At 36.1% G+C, this 24,811-nt stretch overlaps 4 protein-coding genes and 1 pseudogene across 12 annotated transcripts; 3 read left to right on the top strand and 2 right to left on the bottom strand.

Moving 5' to 3' along the window:
- Positions 1-3,295: 3,295 nt before the first annotated feature.
- On the top strand, positions 3,296-12,092 carry LOC120469148 (interferon-induced GTP-binding protein Mx3). Of its 2 annotated transcripts, none has more exons than XM_089127379.1 (13): positions 3,296-3,516; positions 6,768-6,890; positions 6,972-7,082; positions 7,745-7,899; positions 7,982-8,120; positions 8,220-8,418; positions 8,812-8,890; positions 8,990-9,112; positions 9,590-9,722; positions 9,841-9,984; positions 10,115-10,191; positions 10,285-10,494; positions 10,573-12,092. In XM_089127379.1, the coding sequence occupies exons 1-13, from the start codon at positions 3,327-3,329 to the stop codon at positions 10,801-10,803; spliced, it is 1,914 nt and encodes a 637-aa protein (XP_088983505.1). In that variant the 5' UTR covers positions 3,296-3,326; the 3' UTR covers positions 10,804-12,092. The 2 variants fall into 2 exon arrangements, with proteins under 2 accessions (XP_088983505.1, XP_088983506.1); XM_089127380.1 differs by lacking the exon at positions 3,296-3,516 and adding an exon at positions 4,604-4,711.
- LOC120469284 (5S ribosomal RNA) lies at positions 4,818-4,935 on the bottom strand (annotated as a pseudogene).
- A 653-nt stretch (positions 12,093-12,745) lies between the features above and the next one.
- LOC120469119 (uncharacterized) lies at positions 12,746-15,876 on the bottom strand. Of its 2 annotated transcripts, none has more exons than XM_039657872.2 (3): positions 15,790-15,876; positions 15,399-15,533; positions 12,746-14,533 (listed from the first exon to the last, which is right to left on the bottom strand). In XM_039657872.2, exons 2-3 carry the CDS (start codon positions 15,484-15,486, stop codon positions 12,858-12,860), a joined length of 1,764 nt encoding a protein of 587 aa, XP_039513806.2. In that variant the 5' UTR covers positions 15,487-15,533; positions 15,790-15,876; the 3' UTR covers positions 12,746-12,857. The 2 variants fall into 2 exon arrangements, with proteins under 2 accessions (XP_039513806.2, XP_039513808.2); XM_039657874.2 differs by having other exon boundaries at positions 15,809-15,851.
- Positions 15,877-16,696: 820 nt separating this feature from the next.
- Positions 16,697-19,986, top strand: LOC120469138 (protein FAM3C). 6 transcript variants are annotated; one of them, XM_039657902.2, is made up of 11 exons: positions 16,697-16,844; positions 17,213-17,327; positions 17,402-17,440; positions 18,145-18,249; positions 18,385-18,444; positions 18,527-18,641; positions 18,726-18,784; positions 19,221-19,271; positions 19,373-19,457; positions 19,555-19,681; positions 19,779-19,986. In XM_039657902.2, exons 2-11 carry the CDS (start codon positions 17,309-17,311, stop codon positions 19,860-19,862), a joined length of 744 nt encoding a protein of 247 aa, XP_039513836.2. In that variant the 5' UTR covers positions 16,697-16,844; positions 17,213-17,308; the 3' UTR covers positions 19,863-19,986. The 6 variants fall into 6 exon arrangements, with proteins under 6 accessions (XP_039513836.2, XP_039513839.2, XP_039513841.2 ...); XM_039657903.2 differs by having other exon boundaries at positions 16,710-16,844; positions 17,291-17,327; XM_039657905.2 differs by lacking the exon at positions 17,402-17,440.
- Positions 19,987-20,092: 106 nt separating this feature from the next.
- LOC120469121 (E3 ubiquitin-protein ligase Hakai) lies at positions 20,093-24,474 on the top strand. 2 transcript variants are annotated; one of them, XM_039657877.2, is made up of 6 exons: positions 20,093-20,481; positions 21,057-21,212; positions 21,580-21,680; positions 21,773-21,856; positions 21,934-22,007; positions 23,272-24,474. In XM_039657877.2, the coding sequence occupies exons 1-6, from the start codon at positions 20,211-20,213 to the stop codon at positions 24,224-24,226; spliced, it is 1,641 nt and encodes a 546-aa protein (XP_039513811.2). In that variant the 5' UTR covers positions 20,093-20,210; the 3' UTR covers positions 24,227-24,474. The 2 variants fall into 2 exon arrangements, with proteins under 2 accessions (XP_039513811.2, XP_088983507.1); XM_089127381.1 differs by having other exon boundaries at positions 23,287-24,474.
- Positions 24,475-24,811: the final 337 nt, after the last annotated feature.

Genomic DNA, 24,811 nt, shown 5'->3' on the forward strand with positions numbered 1-24,811 from the left:
GTTTTTTCTTGTCATGTTTAGTGGTTCCCTGTCTGTCTAGTCTACAGGTGTTTCCCAACACACCCCCTTGTTAGCCTATCTAGATCGTTTGTCCCTGTATGTGTTTCAGTCCAGTCTTTGTGAGTTCTTGTACCTGTTATGTTGCTTGTAGCCTTGTCCCTGTCCTGAGTTTCTGTGATTTTCCTGTTCATTTAATTATACCTTTGTGTTTGCTTGCATTTGGATCCTGCTTCCTCCTTTGCTGTATCATAACACCTAAATTTAGAGTTATCCAATAACAAGGACATTAACTATTCTCAGAACTAACTTTGTTTTTTCCTCTTTTGTTTTTCTATAAAATGAACAGTTCACGCGTAATTTCTTTATTCTCTTCTCCAGATCAAAGAACTGATGATGATGAAGACAGTGATAGCTTTCAAACCGAAAGGTTAGTCAAAAATGTAATTTGCTTGTTACTAATCTATTTTTTAGTTCATTGTAAATGTGTTTAGAAATATATATTTTATGCTTTTATAGGCCTTATTTATTTCTTATGTACAAAAAATTGGAAAATTGATAGGTAACACTTTACAATAAGGTCTCATTTGTTAGTAGTTAATCTATTAACATTAACTAGCAATGAGGAATGCATTTGTTACAGTATTTATTAATCCTTATTAACATTAGTAAATAAAATGTCAGTTCACGATTTAGATTTTTAATAACATTAGTAAATGTTGAAATTAACATGAATTAATGTAGAACTTCTTAGGTCATTCTTAGGTCATGCTAGCTAATGAAACCTTGTTGTGAAGTATTACCATATTCTTTATAAAATCATATTTAAAGTTCTTTACATTTGTATAATATTGAAAATTAAAAAAACATTTTAAAATCAAACCATTGTATCATACAAATAAAAGTCATAAATAATAAATATAAAGATTTAATCAAAAAAATTATTAAAACGAATAAAATGGAAAGCATGTACGCTACATGAAAGTACATAAACTGAATAAGATAAAAAAGTGAGTTTAAAGTTTTTTTTTTAAACAAACATTTTTAACTTTATAGTGAGAAAAGGAAGGGAGCAGTTCACAGTCATTTAGAGAAGAGCATTCGTCCGTACATTGATCTGATTGACACTCTGCGGTCAGTTGGTGTTCACAAGGACGTGGCATTACCGATTATTGCAGTGATCGGAGACCAAAGTTCTGGGAAAAGCTCTGTGTTGGAAGCGCTGTCTGGAGTTGCGTTAGAGGAAGCGGTGAGCAGTGTTGGGAAATCTATTCAAGAAATGTAAAGAGTAGTTACTCCTAAGTTGAAAGCTACCTTACACATTTTTGTCTCTCTCACTCATCGTTACTTTGACCTTGATCTCTGCGCATCAACATTAACTAGAAAAAAAAGTTTGATGAGACAAACTTTAAGTTGGCTTGAGAAAGCCGGACCAGAGAGTTTGAAGAAGTTTAAAGTAGTTTGAAGTTTGATAGATGGATTAGAAAGAAAGAATAGTTAGAAAAAATAAAACGATTGAAAGAAAGGAAAGATTAGGTAGAAAGATAGATAAATAATAGATAGATAGATAGATAGATAGAAAGATTATTTTCAATGAAAATAAGGTTAGTTAGAAAGAAAGAAAGATTAGTTAGAAAGAAAGAAAGATTAGTTAGAAAGAAAGAAAGATGAGTTAGACAGAAAGATAGAAAAAAGATAGATTAGTTAGAAAGAAAGAAAGATAGATTAGCTGGAAAGAAAGATGAGATAGATAGATAGATGATAGATAGATAGATAGATAGATAGATAGATAGATAGATAGATAGATAGATAGATAGATAGATAGATAGATAGATAGATAGATGATAGTTAGAAAGAAAGATATATTTGTTAGAAAGAAGAAAGATAGATTAGTTAGGAAGAAAAAAAGATAGATTAATTAGAAAGAAAAGATAAATTAGAAAGAAAGAAAGCTAGATTAGTTAGAAAGAAAGAAAGATTAGTTAGAAAGAAAGATAGATTGATTACTTAGAAAGAAAGACAGTTAGAAAGAAAAAATATTAGTCAGAAAGAAAGATAGATCGATTACTTAGAAAGAAAGACAGCTAGATTAGTTAGAAAGAAAGAAAGATTAGAAAGAAAAAAAGATGGATTAGTTAGAAAGAAAGAAAGAAAGAAAGAAAGAAAGATTCTCTTTGAATTCAAGATGTTCACAACACAAAACTGTCATGCACAAAGTTCAGTTCTTCCAGTTTTTCCAGTCTTACACTTGTCTTTCACATGTTCTACCTGGTTGCATTTTTAACATGGGTGTGTTTCACTATAAATTTAGTCTGCCATATAGATTAAAACTCATTTTCATTTCTCTTCAGCATCACCTCAAACGCTCCATTTGGCTGAAAAATAAATTATACAATTTACAAGAGGCATCTAAATCTAAGCACACTATCTTTTCTCAGAACCGATTTTTTTAAATAATTCATTTTTTGTCGAGAAAATGTTTAATTCAACCTTAACTTCTCCAAAGCTATCTCCACTTCTAAGAAATGCTTATGATGATGATGATGATGAAGATAGTGACAATTCTCAAAATGAAAGGTTAGTATATTTTATTTGCCTATTTTTAAACTGAATTATTTAGTAAATGGATTTTTTTTAATGTAGAAATATTTGTACATGCTTTTATTGGCCATGTTAATTTCTTGTCATCTAGATGTAAAATAGGAAAAGAAAAATGTACATTGTAATGTGAGTTTATTAGGGCAGGTCACTTGAGTGGTCTACTTGCATCACTTAAGATTTTACATAGCTCATTTTTTTTCTGGAGTTTTATGTTCTGAAATATATTTTTGCAGTGTTTCAAGACAATTCAGAACAGTCCAAAAACACATTAAATAATAAAACCCTCTTCAGGGATATGTCCCTCACAGCATCAATTATTCCTGTTAAAAATTGCAAAGATAGCGCTGTTATGAATATGTTATGGTAGGTTGACCATATTTTGATTACCAAAAACGAGGACATTCGGTCCGGCAAACAGATACTCAAATGATACTCGAAGTTTACTCAAAGATGCCTTATTAATTTCAATAAATTTAAATTACGCTATATGCCTCCACTGTATGAATAGAAAGTTATTATATTACAAGACACAAATTCAGATAGGCTTCTCAGAGTGCCCTCAGACGACCACAATAAGATTATTTCCAATATATTAGAAACAATATGTTACCATGTGATTTTTGAAGAAAGAAAACCTGTAGCATTAAGCTGAATTAATTCCTAAAAAACTGTGCAATAATGAGATTTGTTTATATACAAATGTACGTTTTTATCTTTACAGTCAGCAAATGAAGGGAGCAGTTCACAGTCATTTAGAGAAGAGCATTCGTCCGTACATCGATCTGATTGACACTCTGCGGTCAGTTGGCGTTCACAAGGACGTGGCATTAGCGACTATTGCAGTGATCGGAGACCAGAGTTCTGGAAAAAGCTCTGTGTTGGAAGCGCTGTCTGGAGTTGCGTTACCAAGAGGAAGTGGTGAGGACTGGTTTACTCTCCTTTGCTATTGGAAATTCATATAAACAAAATGGACATTTTAGGTAGCCTACACCTCTCCAGTTTTGCTTAATTGCACTTCCAGCCTGAAAGGTAGGATGGATCCATGAATTCAAATTGACCATCTGCATGTCACAGCAGAAAGTTAGTCTGCCAGCAACAAACTACTTAAATTAGATTTAATTAGAAATAAATTATAAGCTTGGGAGCACAGACTTAAGTTTGGTCTCATTATAAAGAAGACCATTGGCAGATTATTGCTTAAAGAAAAAATAAATAAATAAATAAAAATATTTGGTGTAAGTTTATAAAAATAATTTTACATATATATATATATATATATATATATATATATATATATATATATATATATATATATTATTTTCTAGTTTTTAATTTTATATATATATATATATATATATATAATTAAAAACTAGAAAATAAAAGCCATAAATCTAAACAAATTTGAGGTTGATATCTCAAAGAATCCCATTCCCATAGGATGCCAGCAAAACTCCACTGGTGCACACAGTGGTTGGATTTGTTATTTGCAAATCTGAGAAAATGGCACCGTCTGGTAAAAAAAAAAAAAAGTAAAACTTTACATTTTCAAGCCTTAACAACATAATGAAATCCTTTTAACAAATATTTCAATATTTTATAGTCAAATGGCCCCGAGAATAAACATTGCAGGTTTAATGCATTTCAATGGGGACATTTTTGTCCAAAAGACGCTGAGAGGAGGTTTTTTTTTTCCGTGTACCTTGTGCGAAGTAGATTTTTCAAAGGAAATTGGGCTGAAATAGTAAATTCCAATAAAAATATGCAGCCGTGCCAAAATCATGTAGTTGGCTTTTACAAAATAGAAAAAAAGTTACATAGGTTGATGGTGGACGAAAACATACATGTCATAAAAATGTTAAGCTTGGGAGCACAGACTTAAGTTTGGTCTTATTTTAAAGAAGACCCTTGGCAGATTATTGCAGTTAAGAAAGTGGAAAAAAGTGAAACAAAAAAAGTTATTAAACTTATTTCTAATGAAATCCGGCTCCTTATGGTCCCTCCCTCAGGTGGTGACCATGTCCCTCCTTCGGTCTGAGCCCGGCCAGCTCCAGGGCCCCCGGCTGCGACATGCCGTGCGATGTCTCGGCCCTTGGTTTTCCTTCCAAACTAAAGGGTATGTGAACCACCCTAGTCTGAACCGTCACCTTGGACCTGTTTGCCTTGGTAGACCCTACCAGGGGGATATAGCCCCGGACAACATACTGTAGCTCCTAGGATCAAGCTTACAGCACCTGGTATTCCCAGGCGGTATCCCATCCCAGAACTAACAGCCCCGACCCTGCTTAGCTTCTGAGATCAGACGAGATCAGGCGTGCTCAAAGTTGTATGGCCGTAAGCTATTAAGATTGACAGGCGGATGGGTGCAGCTTCTACAGTAATGCGGTCGATGTACCAGTCTGTCGAGGTGAAGAAGGAGCCGAACTGCAAGGTGAAGCTCTCGATTTACCGGTCAATCTATGTGCCTACTCTCACCTATAGTCATGATCTGTCAACAGTGCGTTAAGGTTAATGGGGAAGGATGTCAGCTATTTGCCCTAACAACTTGGGGGTTCCTCAAGGATCAGTACTGGGGCCATTGTTGTTCACAATGTACACAATGATAGCTGTCAAGGAGCCAAATGCCAGCTGTATGCAGATGATACAGTCTTCTAAAACCTCAGCTCTGGCAGTGCAGCAGTTGACACTTGCCCTAGAAGACATTTATAAATGGTTCGAGTCGTCTCACCTAACCTTAAACGTGAAGAAAACCATTGCTGTCTGTTTCTCAATTAAAACAAGACCTTTAGACAGCACCTTTGAAGTAAGCATAAACAATGAAATTATTCAAAAAGTAAAAGAGACCAAATATCTTGAAATTATTTTTGACAACAACCTCAAATTTCAAAGTCAAGTCAAAAATGTTTGTAAAACGGTCAAATCCAACTTGAATTGTCTCATCAGCCTGCCTTCTTTTACATGCATGCAATGATTTTCTCACATCTATACTGCGTCACATCCTAGTCACAAACCTCCACGTCCACACTCAAGCCGGCAAGCCGGTTGTTTCAGTGTACAAGTAAAGGTATCTGACAGAATACCTATGACATCTTTTTATTTTTTTCACAACAAAAAGATTAAAAACAGTGTAATGTGTTTCACAAAAAGATGTGATGGACAATTGCCGAAAAACCCTCAAGGGGCTTAATAAGTGCCAATTTCCATAGAAACAATTTTATTTAACAAATTAATAACTTTCTATTATATAAAAATATTTATATTTATATAAAACAATTTACAATTGCATTTAGAGCACAAACTCATATGGAAAATTTAGACAATTTAGGAGCAACAATTTTACTCTCTGTTTAAACTGCTCTTTAGAAACCTCAATGAGTGATGTGGGAAGACTGTTCCATACCTTTGACCCTCTGTATAATACACTAAACTCTGTTTGAGTCGTACTAGAATAAGGAGGCCTAATAAAACAACTACTAATCGGATACTGGTGAAAATCATCATTAAAAGTAAGAAGATTGCAAAAGTACTGGGGAAGTAACTTTTTTACAGAGCTGTACAAAAATAGAGCAATTTGAAGTTGATTCACTTGATAAACACTAAGAATACTTGTCTGAGCAAACAACAGTTGGGAGGGGTGTCTACGATTTACACAATATATTATTCTTAAAGCTCTTAAAGAACTTCCCGACCAAAAAAATGTTGTGGGCGGGGTTCGGGCTGGCATCCAGGCTAGCTGAGAGGAACTATTTTGTGTAAATAGTGCAAAATAGATTTTTTTTAAAGGAAATGGGGGTGAAAAAGTAAAAATCCAATAAAAATACACACCTGTGCCATAGTTTATGCAGTTGGCATTAACAGGCAAAGTGATAAAAAAAAAAAACTGAAAAAGACAAAAATGTCTAGAATGGATTCTGATTTTTATCAACAGGAAAAACATTCTGAATGTTATTTCAACAATATATTTTTTCTGTGCCGTTATATAGTTGTGGTTTAGATTCTGCTATTCATTTACATACAATATTTTTTAGAACAGTATCTTTAACGCTATCGTTATCGACCATGGTGTGGTAAAGAATTAAAGAATGACTACTTTTTGTCAGCACATGCACTGTTTTACAACATTTTTCCACTGTCAGTTTTCTTGGTTGCTAACTGAACTGTGTTTGCAATAGGAATTGTCACCAGATGTCCACTAGAGCTGAGGCTGAAGAAGGTTAATAGTGGAGTCAAGTGGAAGGCTGTTATATCCTACAGAAAGAAGAGAACTGAATCTGAGGATTTGCAATTTGTTGCAGGTTTATACATTTTTGCGAGTCTTTTTGGGTTCTTAACTTGTTTTTATATTATTATTTTATTAAAATTATGAAATTTTGCAGGTCCTATTAAATCCAGCAAATTGGCAAATGGAAAGATAGCACATTCAACATATGATTTGAAGAAATTTGAATTTAGAGATCCTTCATTAGTAGAAAAACATGTTACAGAAGGTAAGTAAATCTGCAGGAAAACTCCTTTCTTTTCAGAGTTACTAGAACATTTTATAGAGATCAAAATCCCAATCAGTAAATAAATATAAAATTTAGTTTTGTCTTAAAAATTGATGGCTGTTGTCTCGGATGCTGATTCAGTCAACTAAATGTATTATTTCAGTTCATCATATAACTGCACATAAGAACTCATATTGCATACTTTAGTAACACCCTGATATATGAATATCAGGGTGTTCTATAGGTGCATGCACGCCATGTCGTAATTACCATTATTATGAGATTCCAACTTGTAAAAAGCACCCATGTTCTCGTAATAACAACTCAAAAGTTTCGGACTTATTCCACATGGCCGAGGCAACGTCTCGGTTACGAATGTAACCCTCGTTCCCTGAGTAGGGAACGGAGTTCCGTCTTCCTGCCACTTTTTGATGTGCCGCGGTGATCCTCTGACCTCAGTCTTGGCTCCTCAGCGAAGAAACATGTCTGTTTTGCTGCCAGCGTCCTCATTATATACTCACAAGGTGAGGCGGAGATATGCTATGCAAATTGGCTCGTTTTTGATCGAAGCTGATAGGCGGAACGTCTCCGTTCCCTACTCAGGGAATTAGGGTTACATTCGTAACCGAGACGGTAATTTTTCAGCGTGTGTGTTGTTACAGCCCAGAATGAGCTGGCAGGAAGTGGGGTAGGAATATGTGACGACCTTATCACTTTAGAGGTCATGTCACCAGATGTGTGTGACCTCACACTGATCGATCTACCTGGAATTGCAAGAGTCCCAGTAAAAGGACAACCCCAAGATATTGGAGATCGGGTGAGCAGCATAATCTGATTTTGCACACCACATTTTTGTACCATGACATCCAGTTTTAAAGCTACGTCTTCATGTCTTACAGATAAAAGATCTGATTATGAAATTTATTGAGAAGCAAGAGACTATAAACCTGGTGGTGGTCCCTTGTAACATTGACATTGCAACAACAGAGGCATTAAAAATGGCACAAGAAGTAGATCCTAAGGGCAGAAGAACTGTCGGTAATGAAGCAGATGATCTGCACATCATCTAAAAACATCCAATATCTTTGAGGATTTGAGGACTTCACTTAATACAAAAACATATTTTCATTCTCACAGCTATTTTGACCAAGCCAGATCTCATAGACAAGGGAACAGAGGAGAACATACTGAAAATTGTCCACAACAAAGAGATTCCTCTCCGCAAAGGTTACACCATGGTGAAGTGTAGAGGACAACGGCAGATCGATGAGAACATTCCTCTGGAGGAGGCGACACAAATGGAGAGAGATTTCTTCCAAAACCATGACTATTTCAGGTTACAGACTGAAAAGAATATAATTAAACTTTTAGAAGTAGTTTGGCATAAACTTTTAGTATTATTTCTTTTTTTTTTTAATCTTTGCTTCGCTGCTTATTAATATTCTTGAAAAAAAGTTTGACATATGGCATAAACTACATGCAAAAAAAAAAAAAATGTATCACAGAAAGTAGCCTTGCAAACACTTAAGACCGTATTAAGGTATATTTCACCTTTATGTGACGAGGCAAAGCTAGTTGTTCAGATTGTAACTCCCCCAAAACCTAAAAATGTACTATTGTTAGATTTTTGTGATGTTCACTTTATCCTTTATTATTTTTTTCGTGAAGCAACAGTAGGCCATATGAGCTAAAGCCCCATCTAAACTAAGTGCCTTCTCTTTTTCTACAGAGATCTCTTGCATGAGGATAAAGCCACTATTAAATGTCTTGCTGTAAAGCTGACTCAGAATCTTGTTGATCATATCAAAGTAAGTTTTTAAATGTCTCAAAACTAAAAGTCCTAAATTTGGTGAACTGCATTTGTGGTTTGTGAGAAACTAGAACCAAATAGTTTTTATCTTTGTCAGAAATCACTGCCAAAGCTCAATCAGAGGATTGAAGAAAGGTTGTGGGACGTGAAGAATGAGCTTAAGGACTACGAGACTGGACCACCAGAAGATCTTGAGGCAGCTAAACAGTTCCTCGTTGAAGTAGGACCTCAATCATCACATCTTCTTGCTTAGGAGAATTATGATTAGGGGTTCAAAAACTGCTGCTCGAAACCCTATGAAATGGAATGTAAACAATTCTTAATTTCCATTTTGTGAAACAGAGAGATCCTTTCATCCATAAAATTAGCAGCCCTTTAAAAAGATAAAGAACATAGAATACAGGGGAAAAAAATCACAATTGCGATACATTTTTTTTGTGTGTTTGCAAAAAAAAAGTCAGAATAACAAACTCACAATTCTTAGATAAAATTTAATCAGAATTGTGAGTAATATTTCGCAATTACCTTAACGTCAAGTTAAAAGAAGTAAATGTTTGAAAAGCAAGGTTCATTCTGTTTAAATTGTCTTGTGTGAACAGCCCATGAAAATGTTCTCTCTTTTACCTACTCAGAAGATTCACTTTTGGATGATATTGTAAAAGGCTAATGAAACTAAAAAATAAAAAATTCTTCACAGATCCTAAAAAGATTCGGTGAGCAAATCGACTCCTTATCATCAGGGGAAGATATGAGTAAGGAAAACTTGTTCGTCCAGCTTCGGGCTCAATTCAAGAAGTGGAATGATCATCTTAACAGCACAAAAACAACCTGTCAGTATTTAAAACATGCTACACCTATGAATTTACTGTTGTTGTTTTCTTAAGAGTTCTAATTAAAATGAAAAAGTCAGTAAATTTCATAAAGAAATCCATTTTGTTTCCAAACAAGTCAGCAATTCAAAAGAGTTGAGCCAGACTAAGAGAGGGAGGCAACTGCTCGGATTCAGTAACTACAAATTGTTTGAGTCGCTTCTGCAAAAACATGTGGCCAACCTTAAGAAGCCAGCTGTTGAATTACTCAGTGCCATCAAAGGTACCATCACAAAAGACTTAACGGTTATTGTTCAGAGCCTCCATTATAAATCCAAAGATTAGATGACCAATTTAATGCTATTAATAAATGTGGCTTTTTGTCTTCTTCACTTGATGTTTTTCTCCTGAAGACATCATCATCACACATTTGACTGACGTGGTGAGTCAGTGTTTCAGGAACTACTCTGTCCTTCAAAAGATAGCTAAGGTAACTATTGCTCCTAATTGGTGGAAAAACTAATTTTTCTTAATCCATTCATTCAAGTTCTCTTTTCTCTCTACTTTTTCATTTTGCCCACAGGACAAAATCCACAACATTCAGTTAACCCAGCAAAAAAAGACGGAGCAGAGGATCTCAGAGCAGTTTGAAATGGAAAACATGGTCTACTCTCAAGATCCCATCTACTTAAAGTTCTTGAATGAGATTACGAATGAGAAGTTTTCAGAAGATCAGTTACCTGGCTTTGACAAAAAATGCAAGTACAGTAAAATGCTGGAGGCGTATTATGAGGTATGTCTTCTTAGTTTTGAGAAACATATAGCAGTGCTGTGTAGGTGGAAGTAACTTAGTATCTCTGTTTTCTTTCAGATTGTGGTGCAGCGAATGGCTGACCAACTGCCCATGATGATCTTGTTTTTCATGTTGAAGCAGACTGCTCATCACCTGTCTACTGACATGTTGACTTTACTGGATGGGGCAAATGTGAGAGAGCTCCTGTCTGAGGAGACTGATGTCAGCAGAAAGCGCAAAGAACTACGAGAGCGTCGGGATCGTTTGAGTGCTGCTCAGGGAGTACTTAACACTTTTTCTATTAACTAGAGGGTATTATCTGAAAATTCACATAATATATGCGTCAACTTCTAAACAAAAAAACATTTTCCATAAATAAACCTATATACCGTTTTCTTCAGAATATTAAAATATACATACAGAAACCCACATTTTTTTTGTTACTCACAAAATTGGCTAAAGCAGGGCCGACAAACTTTGTTTTAAATAGCTAAATGCCTCAGTGCGTTATCTACAAGTTGGTCTAACTTAAGATTATAGCTCTAACTTGACATTTACTTATTTTTTGGGCTCATTTAATAGTAAAAAAAAAAAAAATGCTAATAAAATATATATTTCGAATTTTTGAGGGCCAGAGATGTGTGTATAAGATTGTGTACACTGATGCTGCAACGGTCACCAGCACTCCACATCAGACTATCATGATTCCCTCACAACCACATTTCCCATAACTCATTGCCTGGACATATCCCTAATGGCACACACGTGTCTCATTACTAAACCTAACGCAGGTGTTGATCACCTTAGTATTGTCTTAATCTACATCTCTTTCCCTTCACCCCCTCTTCCCCATCTCTTCATCTCCTATGCCAAAAATCGATATAACGTGAACAACTATCAAACACAGTTTTCAAACAAATTATCATACAAATACATGTTTGGTGTCATTCGAAATGTCTTTGCGGCTGGTCTCATCCCCACAGAAGTAAACCAAAAGATGACAAAAGGCTTTAATAGTTTAGAGATATGTCTGAGTATGTTAAGAAATATTGTGAAGGGTTGGGGGTCAAAATCCCTTGCCTCTTCAATTTAAATATATCCTTTTTCCTAACAAGAACTAATCAAGTTATGCAATTATTTCTATATGCACTAATCAAGTTATAGAATCATTCCTAAATGCAACAAGTGATTTTGTTGTATACTTTTGTTGTATGCCTTTCTGCTAGTATCTTTCTAAATGTATGATGGTGTCTGTGACTAATCTTCTGTGGCCCTGGGCGAGGACCGTCAATACAGGCTCTTTGTATGTCTGAAGCTAATAAACGAATGAGGGTAAGCCTGAAGAAGACAATAATCTTGATTGATGTCAACACACTCCTATATCTATTCATAAGCGTATAATTGTTTAGACTTTATGTTCTCTTAGCCAATCAGAAGTGAATCTTTATGGAATGTATGCCCTTGGAAATGGTATAACTGGTGTACTATTTTTGTGTATGGTAGAGTTAGCTTGCGACCTCTTCGTGAGACTTTGACTCTGGCTCTACCAATTTAACTGCAAACTATTCTTCAGTAAATTTTACTTTTTTTGATTGAAATTCACGACTCCTGGTCTTCTTTCATCATATCTGGACCTGGGTCTGAACCAACCCTTACAATTGGAAGAGGCTCAAGGCATGATTTGTAGTCAGATCAGTCCCAGATGTACTCCTGACACTCAGCATTATGTATTTTTTACTCTGTATTTCTAAGCATTTGGTGTTTTGCAATGATTATCTTTGAATTGATTGGTTGAATTGGCATGATACATTTCCTGAATGTTAATAAATTGTTACATTTAAACTTACTCAGAAATTACTAACTCTAGTAGATTACGTTAAATCCATGAAATCGATGCTCAGGTTAGTTTAACAGACTAAAATACAGCTTAGTGGAGCAGAGGCTTTTTTCCGTCATTGGAGGATTTTTTTTCCAGACATAAAATACATAAATCTCTCGTCTGAGGGGGATATGAGGATGGAAAGCACGGTAATTCGAAAATACTACAGGTTTTCTACTAATACAAGCATTAATGCTAAATCCTGAAGTATCCCTTTAAATTGCAAGCAATTACTGCCAGTTTTTATATAATTCAGGACTCTTATTACATGTTTGCCATCTGAGTTAGGCAATATAGATACTTCGTAAATACATATTTGTATTCATACAGTTGTACAGGACATAATGCACACATCTGTAAAGTCTTTTGATCTAGAGATATATTACTTTTTATTGCAAATACATTTTTAATATATATATTTTTTTCTATTCTCTTGTATCGATGTACCCGATATTCTCTTGTATTCATGATATCAGTCCCTAATTCAGCTGTTACGCGACCGTAGCCTTATTTTCACACAGATACGTGTTTTCTGGTGCCATTTTAAATGACCAAGCCATTTAAATCTCTTTCCACACAAAGAACAAAAATAACGTCTGATATCCGCATGACTTTTCAGATGTATCCGTAAGTGTGATGGAAAATTACATTTTTTATCACACTTATCACATTCAAATTGCCTTTCTTCAGAGTGGATGCGCAGATGATTTTTGAAACCGCTCATTATTTTTGAAGACTTCAGACTTTTGTAGACTTTTATAGACTTGTCACATTCAAAGCCCTGCGATTTCTTTTTAGAACGAGTTTGCAAATGACGCTTCAGGTCTCCATATGTGAAACTTTTCTCTCCAGTGTGAACTCTCATATGAACCTGAAGGCGTGTGTTCTGGTTGAAACTCTTTCCACAGTGACAGCATCTGAAAGTCTTCTCACCAGTGTGAACTTTTCTGTGTTTGTCAAGGCATTTCTTGTCTGGGAATCTCTTTCTACAATGAGGACACTGCTCTCCTGAGTGAATCTTCATATGTAAATTAAGGCCGTAGTAACGTCTAAAACATTTCCCACACTCAACACATACGAACGGCTTCTCTCCTGTGTGAACGGTCATGTGATTCTTAAGATTTCCTTTTTGTGTGAAGCTCTTCCCACACAGTTCGCAAGTGTAAGGCTTCTCTCCAGTGTGAACTCTCATGTGCGCATTAAGAGTTGATTTATTATTGAAACTCTTTCCACACTGATCACATTTGAATGCCGTTTCACCAGTGTGAATTCTCATGTGTGAATCAAGCGATGATTTATGATTGAAACTCTTCCCACACTGATCACATGAGAATGGTGTTTCTCCAGTGTGAATTCTCATGTGAATCTGCAGAATTCCTTTTCGTGCGAAGCTCTTCCCACACTGTTCGCAGGTGAACGGGCTTTCTCCAGTGTGTCTTCTCATGTGAGAAACAAGGAGTGCTTTCTGTGTGAAACTTTTGCCGCACTCTTTGCATTTGTAAGGCTTCTCTCCAGTGTGAAGTGTCATGTGCCTCGTGAGGCTATCTTTATTGCAGAAACTCTTTTCACAATGATTACATGTAAAACGGTTGTCTCCTGTGTGAATCCTCATGTGGTTTTTGAGGCTCACTTTAAGTTTGAAAGCCTTTCCACACTGACCACATGCGAAAGGCTTCTCTCTAGTGTGAGTGCTCATGTGGGAATTAAGGACGTGCTTCTGTGAAAAACTCTTTCCACACTGGTCACATGCGAACGGCTTCTCTCTAGTGTGGGTTCTCATGTGGGAATTAAGGCCTCCTTTGTAAGTGAAACTTTTCTCACACTGTTCGCATTTGTAAGGCTTCTCTCCATTGTGAATTCTCATGTGGAGTCCAAGGTCATATTTGTGATTGAAACTCTTTCCACACTGTTGGCAGGTGAAAAGCATCTCTCCATTGTGAATTCCCATGTGGGCTCGAAGGCTGTCATGTTGTTTGAAACTCTTTCCACACTGAAAGCAGGTGAAGAAGCTCCCAGTGCCCATCTTCTGAGCTCTTTTTCGTGAGGAACTCGTTTTAGTCTGTATGGATTTTTCTCTATTTGTGACATCATGCTTCTCATATTGATATTTCTCTTCTATTTCATTCAGTTCTTGACCCTCCTCTTTCAGTGTCATCGGGTCTAACGCAAAAAAAAGACAAGTTAATGCCATTTTGCCATCAAAACCAACAAGCTATTGGATCTTTCGAAGACATCGACCACAACATTCGAATAGCTTGAGAATTATGCTGGCATTTGTTGACAAACGTTAGCATGGTTTAGCTAACAGGTTAACAGGTTAGATAGAGCTTGATTAAGGTTAACAAGCTGCGGCGAAAACGTGTGCATAGAAACAGAACCGACGCATATTTTTCACGTGACAAGCAAGTGGGTTGGAAGCATTTCCAAGCAAAATGGAATAGGAAAATATGGTTATATGTAATTTTGACATGAATACATATTAATCATTTTTATGTTTGAAAGTCTATTGGTTTTGACAAATTCATATATAATTGTAATAAAAAAATAAGAATATTTCAAATATTGCACCTGTAAATACAGAACGAAATATTCTGTAGCCTATTTTGTCTTTGCTAGGTTGAACTAGGCTGATCCAAATCATGATGCAATCACGAACGTGGACAATTCTGACCATAACTGTTACAGCCTACTGATGTTTCTCTGATGTGGAACAATAACAAAATGCAGTAAATGGTAAAATAATTTGCACTACAATTCAGGGTGTTTTTGATTACGATAATAATTCAAATATGAAAGCAGTTTGTAATATAAATCACTGAATACATTTTTTATAAAGCTGTTTTGACGGAAGGTTTGAGACCTTGAAAAACATAAAAACAGCAATCACTGCATTTCCACATTTCATTATATAGATGTCTCTCCCACAGCCACACTAATGTGTTTCAATCTTATTGTTTGGAAACAAAGTTGAGTTTACAAGACAGATTCTGAGTTCAGTTTTTTCAGATATGACAATAAAACCAACCTGTTTCCTCTGTATCATCTTCTTCTTTCACTCGGAGTGTTTCTTCAATCTTTATATCTTCACTCTCCTCTTTAATGAGCGCCATCATTATAATAGTGTGCCATGTAGATCTCAGTCGCTTCAACAAGAGTTTTTCTGTGGGTTTGAGCAATTTGTCATGTTAATCACTAACTGTTACTTGTCAGTGACTTGACTCACGTTTATGATAAGCTAATGCAGGATAGAGACGCACCAATAGACAGTAAAAACCTTTACACCTATTGTGCCTATGCACTTTACTGATAAAAATAAACCTCAATAATGTTCAGTGTTTATTAATTCATATCACAGTTATTGTACAAACTACTAAATTGTGGTTTAAAAACTTTTTTAAACGACAAGAGCCGCAAACCTTTTTTCAGACGACTCACATCAGATGCAGATCAGATACAGGAGCATGGCGCATCTTTATGACGTCATTTAGCTAAAACCGGCTAAAAGCTAAAAACACATCCGCATGATCTAGCCATTATTCAAAGTCTTTCTTATCACCTTCAAACGCTTTCTATTTCTGAGAAGTCCAAAGCTAGGAAAAAATTGTCTTGTTGTGCTTTCTTTAAAATCCCCTTCTAAAATTGTGTAACATTTTATTATTTTAAAGTGCCATTGTTTGTATCTCCTTTAAGTGTATGTGATTATCCTCTCTTGCATTATTTTTTACTATTGTTAATTTGTTTCCCTTTCTTTTTGTCTCCTCTGGTGTTTGTTCTGTTCTTTGTATTTCATGTGGTTGTTAATAATGATAATAAAAAATAAAATAAAAACATCCGCATGATCTGGTCCAGCAGAATTGCACGTTTTGTCTTAAAAGCTCTAGTCTACAAACACCATATAGACATATAAACAACATTAAAAACTTGATTTTCACCACAGGGGACTTTAAAATAAACATAGAGCCATGAGTGAAATAGCTCAGGAGAGTTGGAGACGTGCAACATTAAGAGCGAGTTTATGAGTCAAATATGCGGTTAAGAACTCATACAAAGAATTATATTATATAAAAATTTCATTGGCCAAATTCATTTTGCATTCATTTTGGTTTGCAAATCCATCAAGTCTTTAAAAAAAAAGTGGAGCTATAAAACATTTTTTTTACAATGTGACTTCCAGATTCTAAAGTTCAATTGAAACTATTTCGTACAGCTTATAAAAGCTCCGATGTATCCGATCTATAAATTAATACTCAAGAAAAATAATATATATATGTGCTAGTGCTCCTGTAGTCGACTCGACACCACCATCTAGCGGTTCGGTGGCGTAGTGCGTACTCGCTGAACGGCCACGCCAACGAGACTACGGTGTCCACAAATGGCCAATAGTCTTCTTTTTGGCACACTAATTCCCTCTTCTTCTTACAACGGAATGAAAAATGCATGGACCCACGAGGGGAATCTTTCTTCTAAATAAGTAGGATAGATTGCTTGCTTTATACTACTTTTTAAAAATATTTGCCTATCTCTCTAGCCTATGTGTTTATTTTAATAGGTCTCCGTCTATTTAAAAGGAAATAGTCGTAACGACGGCAGACGTCATTATTGACATTAAAGTTGACAAACTGGATTCAAAGCGTTTTAGCCATAATTCTAAAGAACGAGTTAATCAAGTTGGACAGAAATATGGGTTAAATGCACTTTGCACTGCCATTAGTCAGCCTTACACATAGGCTAGTCTGAAGTCTAGATCAACTTTATTAAATTACATCCGCAGTCCAAGGACAAGATATATTTTTTATATTTAATTCTAAATATATATATATATATATATATTTTTTATAGAAAGTGATCAATTGATAGATTGCTAATGTGGTGTGCTGAATAACCTCTTCTACACCTTCACTTACTGGATCTGCACAGCCGAACATTTCAGTCATCATGATATACGTTAGAAGAGGTTGGTTTTGCTTCTCTTCGCTCTTTCTCTCTTTCTCTTATGTTTCATGTTAATGTTGACATTTGTACTTCTAGTTGGTCCCCTTGTGGTACACAGGAGACAGAGAGGCAAAAGTAAGTTATGTTTTTGAAGACATTCTAGATGTCTCGTGCAGTGCAGTGTTTCCTGGTCACATTATTTTCTGTCACAATGCAGAAGCAGTAGCAGCTACATTTGAAAAGTGACTGTGAATGAAAATGTTTCCTTACTTGGCATAGATCACTTTATTCTCAGCCTTTAACGTTTTTGAGTAGCCGAATGTTCTTCAATGAAAACCAACCAAATTGAAATTAGGTTGAATTTTGAATTTTGTTCCTGCTGATAAAAACATGGCATGTCTGCTTAAAGTGGTCAAACAGGTTTTGACATGAGAACTGCTGTTTTGTTAGCGATCCAAGGTGGTCTACGAGACTTAATCTACCAATAGGGTCTCAGGCACTAATGACCATTACCATCAGAAAAGTATCAGTAAAAATAATAATAATAATTTGTTACATTTGTATAGCGCTTTTCTGGGTACTCAAAGCGCTTTACATGGAAGGGGGAATCTCCTCAACCACCACCACTGTGCGCATCCACCTGGATGATGCTAACGGCAGCCATGTTGCACCAGAACGCCCACCAAACACCAGCTTACTGGTGGAGAGGAGACAGTACATTTTTAAACTTTTGTTCCACTTTTTGAAAGGATGCTGTACAAACATTAAATCTACGAACAAAGATGGAAATTATGGTAAAATGAGAATTGTATATATTATAATCACAATTGTTTTCACAGAAAAATTGAAATTTATTTTCATGGTGGCTGCCCTCATAATATCCATAAGCTTTGTCCTCAAGCTCCTGCAGATGAATCCTGAATTAACTGTATCAAATTTAGTGGGTGAGTTAAAGACTATTTTATTTTAATCTATAGATTTTTTTAAACAAAATATTTAATTTATTAATTTAGCTTCTTTAAAAATCCTACTAATACATAGGATGAACAATGTATGTTTTATATTTTTCTCTAACCCAGAAAGGTCAGTGGGGGGAGGAGTTTATAGCCCGTGGAAACCTGATGATCACAAAAACGATGGTAAGCAATTTCCGAATAATCTGGTCTGGTACAGTGTAAAAAAATACTTAAAGGGTAAATATTTACATCTATGTTTTATCAGGTCCTAAAAGCAAATGTGGCCTCCCAAAACCATGTCCTGGAAAAGATTTTGCCTTTAAGATTTACAGCGGTGCAACAAACATCATTGGTCCACAAATATGCTTTGAGGGAAAAATGTAAATATACTTTTACTGACTGATTAAATCAACACCATAAGTGCTATTTGACAGAATTTAAACCAGTTCTGCATTTTGTTTTAGGATAATACAGAAAGACACGCGTGGTAATTGGCCAGGAATTAATATCGCTGTTATGAATGGTAAGTAAGTCGAGGCCTTTTAAAAAAAATGGCACCAAGTTTTGTATTTAGTATTAATATTTTGAAATATTTTGTGGCAAGAAAAAGTATGTGAACCCCTTTGAATTAACTGGTTTTTTGCTAGCCTGGATGCCAGCCCGAACCTCGCCCACAAATGTTTTTAGTCGAGAAGTTCGGTCTGGACTCGATCGATTGGGAGTAATTATGATCGGTTCAATGATCCTGCCAATCAAATTGCCAGGGCTTTATACGATGACGGAAAGAAGATTTGGAGTTACGCAATAATCACGTTATCAGAGAGCGCTTGGGTTGGGGTGTTTCTCAACCAAGAATGCATTTTATGCTATTTTACTGCAGAAAACCAGTTAATTAGGGGTTCACATTCATTTCTTGCCAGAGTGTAATAGGTTTTCTTTCTTATTCATTAAAATTTCAGAAAAAACAGGTGAACACGTCAAGACTGGCATCTTCAATATGTGGAACGGAAGTATGTTGTGTCTTCACTTCATTACACCACGTTGTTCGATATTTTTGCATTATAAATACTTTTTTCATATGTGTAATACATAAATATTTTGCTGTTGACAGAGGTTGAGGAGTTGATAGAGTTTCTGAAGTCAATTGAGGATGGTTCTCTTGTGTTGATAGCCTCTTTTGATGATCCAGCCACAAAGTAAGTTTCTTTTTTTTTTTAGTTTCATCATATACTACATTCACATCTTATGATGGTGTTGTCTCATGTCATGATTTTTATGCTTTCTTTATTATAGACTTAATGATGAAGCAAGGGAACTTATTGCAGATCTTGGCAGTTCATATATTTCCAAAATAAAATTCAGAGATAACTGGATCTTTGTGGGAGGGAAGAAAACCTTAACCCATGTCTCCTTTGAGAAGGTAACCCCATTTTTAACCCAAATTCGCCCATTTATGTGCTTAAGTTTATGCATTGAAAATGGTTAATGTATGCGTCTCCCTTTTCTGTATTTTTCAGCACTTGAAGAATGACAGGGAAACTAATAAATATGAAAGCTGGCCGGAAATGATTGAGTTGGAAGGTTGCATACCAAGAATATAATTTTTTTTTTCTTGTTGTGCAAATTTTTCTGCTAAGAACATTTGCATGCGTGTATGAGTCATATTTAAACCTGTCTTCAGAAGCTATTTATTCGTCTTCAACAATACAACTGTCTAAGCCACAATGTGTTTCTGAGTTTTTTTCTTCTTTATGTTTATCTGAAACCACATTCTTGCACTGCTTCAATATGGTTCAATTTTAACGGGTTCTCCTAGAATGTATAATATAATGTGCCTACAATATAATATAGTTTGATTTTAATTTTGATGTAAAAAATATTACATTTTTGGTGGGTTTTATGTTAAAAATGAAATTTTAAATTCTTTGTAAATGTAATAATTATTGTTAATGTTTATATTGTTGTATTCATGTGGTTTATTTATTATGTTGAAGTGTATGTTTCAGTGTTTTCTTTGGTCTGTATCCTATATCCTATATACTTTTGGTGGTTGCATATGTCAATCGATGATGTATAACAAAAACTCGACACATGATGCAAAACATCATATGCGTAAATTGTGCGCAACGTTGAACTCCAAACCACACGAAGCCACTCCCACCACCTCATCATCGCAGATTCGCAATATGTATGAACAGCGTCAAGTCATGGACCAAAATGGTGAGCTACAAGCTAATGTAACGAAGTGTTTTTCTGCTGCAGCTTTACGTTTTAAATAGCCAACATGCTTTCCAGTGGAAGGTAACCACCTGCTAGTAAACAAGCGAGCCCTGGTGCTATTTATACGTTGTTGTATATTGGCAATAAATGCATTAATGGATGTATCCAGCTAGCCGCTGACATGACCAACTAGTGCTGCGCGCGGGTCCAGCAAGTGCCAGATTTAAATAAACGAAGGAGACATTCACATTAGACAACCAAATATCTTTTTTTTAGAACACAGTTCTACTCATTAGCTACTATGTAAAGTTGCGTATAAGCGAAACCTGCCCCACTATGGTTGTAGTTTAATAATTAATACTTAATTTCCTCTCCCGTTTTTTTTATTGAGCACTTTTTGGATAAGACAGGTCTCTATTCCTTAATTTGTTCATTTCCTACTTTTATGAAATGTTCATTTTTAATGATAATAATATTATGTGATTAATTTGAGATGAATAATGTTTCAGTTTTAGTATTGTGCTTGTTGGTGTGGATTTCTTATTAATGATGATGTCTTGTCTATGTTTCCTCAGATGACCTTCAAGGAACTGATGGTTCAGGATCCCTTGGAGGTCTTGATGTTCGCAGACAGATCCCAATCAAGTTATTGTCTAAACAGACGGTAAGAGGCAAGCCGCCCGCCCGACCTCAGCGTCCCACCACTAGACTTCCCTCAAAAAGTGAAGAAGGTAAAGTCTCACTAAGTGAACTACAATTATTCACTTGTAGCATTTAAAATTATTTATTATTTTAGTTTTTTGTGTTTTGTTTTTCATTTGTTTATACTTAATAATATGAAATTTTATTTTTGTCATTTATCAGATATTAGTTATAACATGAAAATAATTATCGGCTTATCGCATCAGTCAGAATTCTCATACGGTGCATCCCTGTTTGTGTGTTTTTGGCTTTTTGGACTATAAACGGCTTACTGGATTTGAGTCGGATACACCGATAGATCTGAATTTTGCTCAGTCTAAATAAAACAGTAGTAATGACTTGTTTATGAATATATTTATGTTTTTCGTTACTTATAAACTTAATTGTGCTCTTCAGAGCCTTTCAGCTATAAACAAGAGGAAAGATCTGAGTGTAAATCTGGAGATGCTTATGGAAACCAGCGCAGATTCCCTCAGCCAATCTTTTGGGATTATAAGGTTATACATTTCTCATCAATTATTATGAACAAATTTCAAACAATATTTAATAAAATATTTAATATAAGTGAGTGATCTGCTTATTTTCTCAGCTCAACATGGTAGGAGTAAAAGATGACACTCCAGTTCATTTTTGTGACAAGTGTGGCCTGCCCATAAAGATCTATGGGCGAATGGTAAGAAATATGTCCCTAAAACATACTTTATACTGCTGGAGATCTTGTTTTGACATGTTTTTTTTTTTTTCCCTCAGATTCCCTGTAAGCATGTGTTCTGCTATGATTGTGCATTACAATATGAGAAGAAATGCGACAAGATGTGTCCTGGGTGAGTTTGTTTAAGGGGATTTTATCTTGTTCTTAGTATGTTTGTGATTCAAGTCATGCTTTAAAAAACACACTGTGTCCATCCCTAGTATATAAAGTTTGTAGTGTACTCTAATGTTTTCTGAAGGGTGCAAGCAAATCGGGAACATTTTGTGTGTTCCGTGTGTCAGCTGACTTTATGTGGTTCAGAAGCACATGCTTGTCTTAAACAGCCAGTGTTGTTTTGGGAGTTAAGCTATAAAGAGTATCTATTTCTATACTTAATGTGGTCAGATGTTCACTTTGTGACCAGGAAAATAGAAAAAAAAAACAGACTTTCATTCGAGACTGAATATACATCTTAATTTATATTATTGATCTATCATAATTTTTCACAATCACAATATTTTTAGTTTCCAGTGTTAATTGATAATATTGAGAGCAATTTAGTTGTGGAGCACCACTTGCGTCTTTAGGGCTGTTTAAAAGCGTTTTTATGCGTTTTTGACCGTTCATTTACACGACAACGGCATTTTGGGAAACTTTAGAAGTTTTTGAAAACAATCTCTGTGAATGTGAATTTTTGAAAATGCTGGCAGCATGCTCATGCGTATTTCGTGTTCAGTCTATAGACACATAGTGTTTCTTTATGAAGTGACATCGCCAATTACTAATCATAATTTAGTGTTTTTAGTCGTTTTTGCTGATCAATGTGAATGAGGATGGTTTTGACAACATTGTCACCTAGCTACGTGAAAACATGAAGGAAAAACCTTTCCATTTTTAGTACATCCTTGTCATGTATATTGATATAGAATTGAAATGATATGCAGTCACAGGTGTCTATATCGACTACATTACAACAGCTTTAAATGTGGCTCATCCAGTCTACTTTATTACAGTTTATTACATAATGTGAAGCATCTGTTTTTGTACTGATGCCAAACATGTTATTTTTTTGTTTACATTTTACAAAGTGCATTTATTTTTAATTCCCTGGATTATCAAAAAACTGATGTTATGTAGTTATGTATATAATATATAATGTAATACATTTTTAGATCAAAATTTCCAGGGAGGATGTCATGACATTTACCATTACTGAGATTTTTACAGGCCATTATTTTAGCATTCAATTACTTTTGGTCATAATAGGATTTTTAGACAATATCAGCATAAATCGTTTTGACGAAACAAAAATCATTTATAGTTATAGTTGTTGGTGGGAACAGGCCTTATTAGTTTGTGTATAAGACTCCACTTCCCCTACTAAATCCTAAGTTCAGTTTGTCCCTCTACAGCTGCACAGACCCTGTCCAGCGCATCGAGCAGTGCCAGCGTGGCTCCCTCTTCATGTGCAGCTTCGTGCAAAGCTGCAAGCGCACCTACCTCTCACAGCGAGACCTGCAGGCCCACATCAACCATCGCCACATAAGGGCCAGCAAGACCGGAAGCTCTCGCCAGGATCCGCCACACCCGACGCTGACCTCCGACCCACCAGACCGCTTCCGTTTGCCTCCACCTCCTCACCTGTCTAAATCACACCCTCTCATTCCTTCCCCACTGCAAGGCCACGATACCTACAACCATCCACCTCCATCCTCACCCTCTGATCTGGGGCCTTCCCCACGGCCCCTCCCCCCGGAGACCTTCCGGATTGCCACGGTGACCACACGGAAGCATAGCAACCTCATCACAGTGCCCATTCATGATGATTCGGGGAGCTTGGGCCGCTCTCCCCGTGAGCCTCACCCACAGACACCTCCCGGCCCGCCTCCGCACCATCTTCCTGGTGATTACTCCAGCCAACCAGTGGTTTCCCACCCGCATCACATAATGCCTCCACCACAACAACCACATTACAGGCCTCCGCCGCCCCCACCCCCCCCTCTCAGCATCCCCATGCAGCACCCGCCGCAAGGCTCGGCCACACCTCACATGGTTTACAACCAGGCACCTCCAATGTCAACACCCCCTCCACCTGGACACATCATCAGCCAGATGCCACCCTACATGAATCACCCTCCACCGGGTCCGATTCCCCACTACAACCCAAACTCAATGCCTCAGGACCAAGGCACTCTTAGCCCACCTTTTACCCAACCAGGTGGCATGAGCCCAGGGATGTGGCCCAATTCACGTGGACCCCATCCGCCCCGTATGCAGGGGCCACCACCACAGGGACAGATGCCAGGGCCTCACCACCCTGACCAGTCACGATATAGACCATATTACCAGTAGCATTGGCTCTATCAGATACTGTTAAACAAGCTTTGTGGGCTGTTTTCTGATATAATCATCCCCATTGATGGCCATTTTTGTACTAATGTCCCTCATTCAGGGTGGTTCTGTGGAATTGAGAACTGAAGAGAGTGACAAAACCCCCCTATGGTTTTGGTTGGAAGAATTGATATTTAGTTTGAAACGTTTACATAATGTTGTACCCATCAACTGCAATAAATGAAACTTGAACACATGAATTTTATTTAGATATTTTGTTTGAATTTAATCACTTTTCGGCAACAAAGATTGAAGCTAGTTAAAGGGATGGTTCATCCAAAAATGAAAATTGTCATCATTCACTCACCCTCATGTCATTTCAAACCTGTATGACTGACTTTCTTCTGGAGAACACAAAATAAGATATTTTGTCAGAATTATTGGTGAACTATCCCTTTAACAATTATAATTTAGATTTGTAAGTCATTCTTTATATTTAAAAAAAATATGTGTTTAGCGAGTATAGCATACTACTAGTTGGACTGAGAGAAAATCACATTTGTGGACATCTGTTTAGTTTTTCCATTCAAACTTAAGGCTGTTTTA

Source organism: Pimephales promelas, chromosome 25 (assembly GCF_988280905.1).
Source record: "Pimephales promelas chromosome 25, fPimPro1.hap1.1, whole genome shotgun sequence".
In the NCBI taxonomy this organism is placed as follows: Eukaryota; Metazoa; Chordata; class Actinopteri; order Cypriniformes; family Leuciscidae; genus Pimephales; species Pimephales promelas.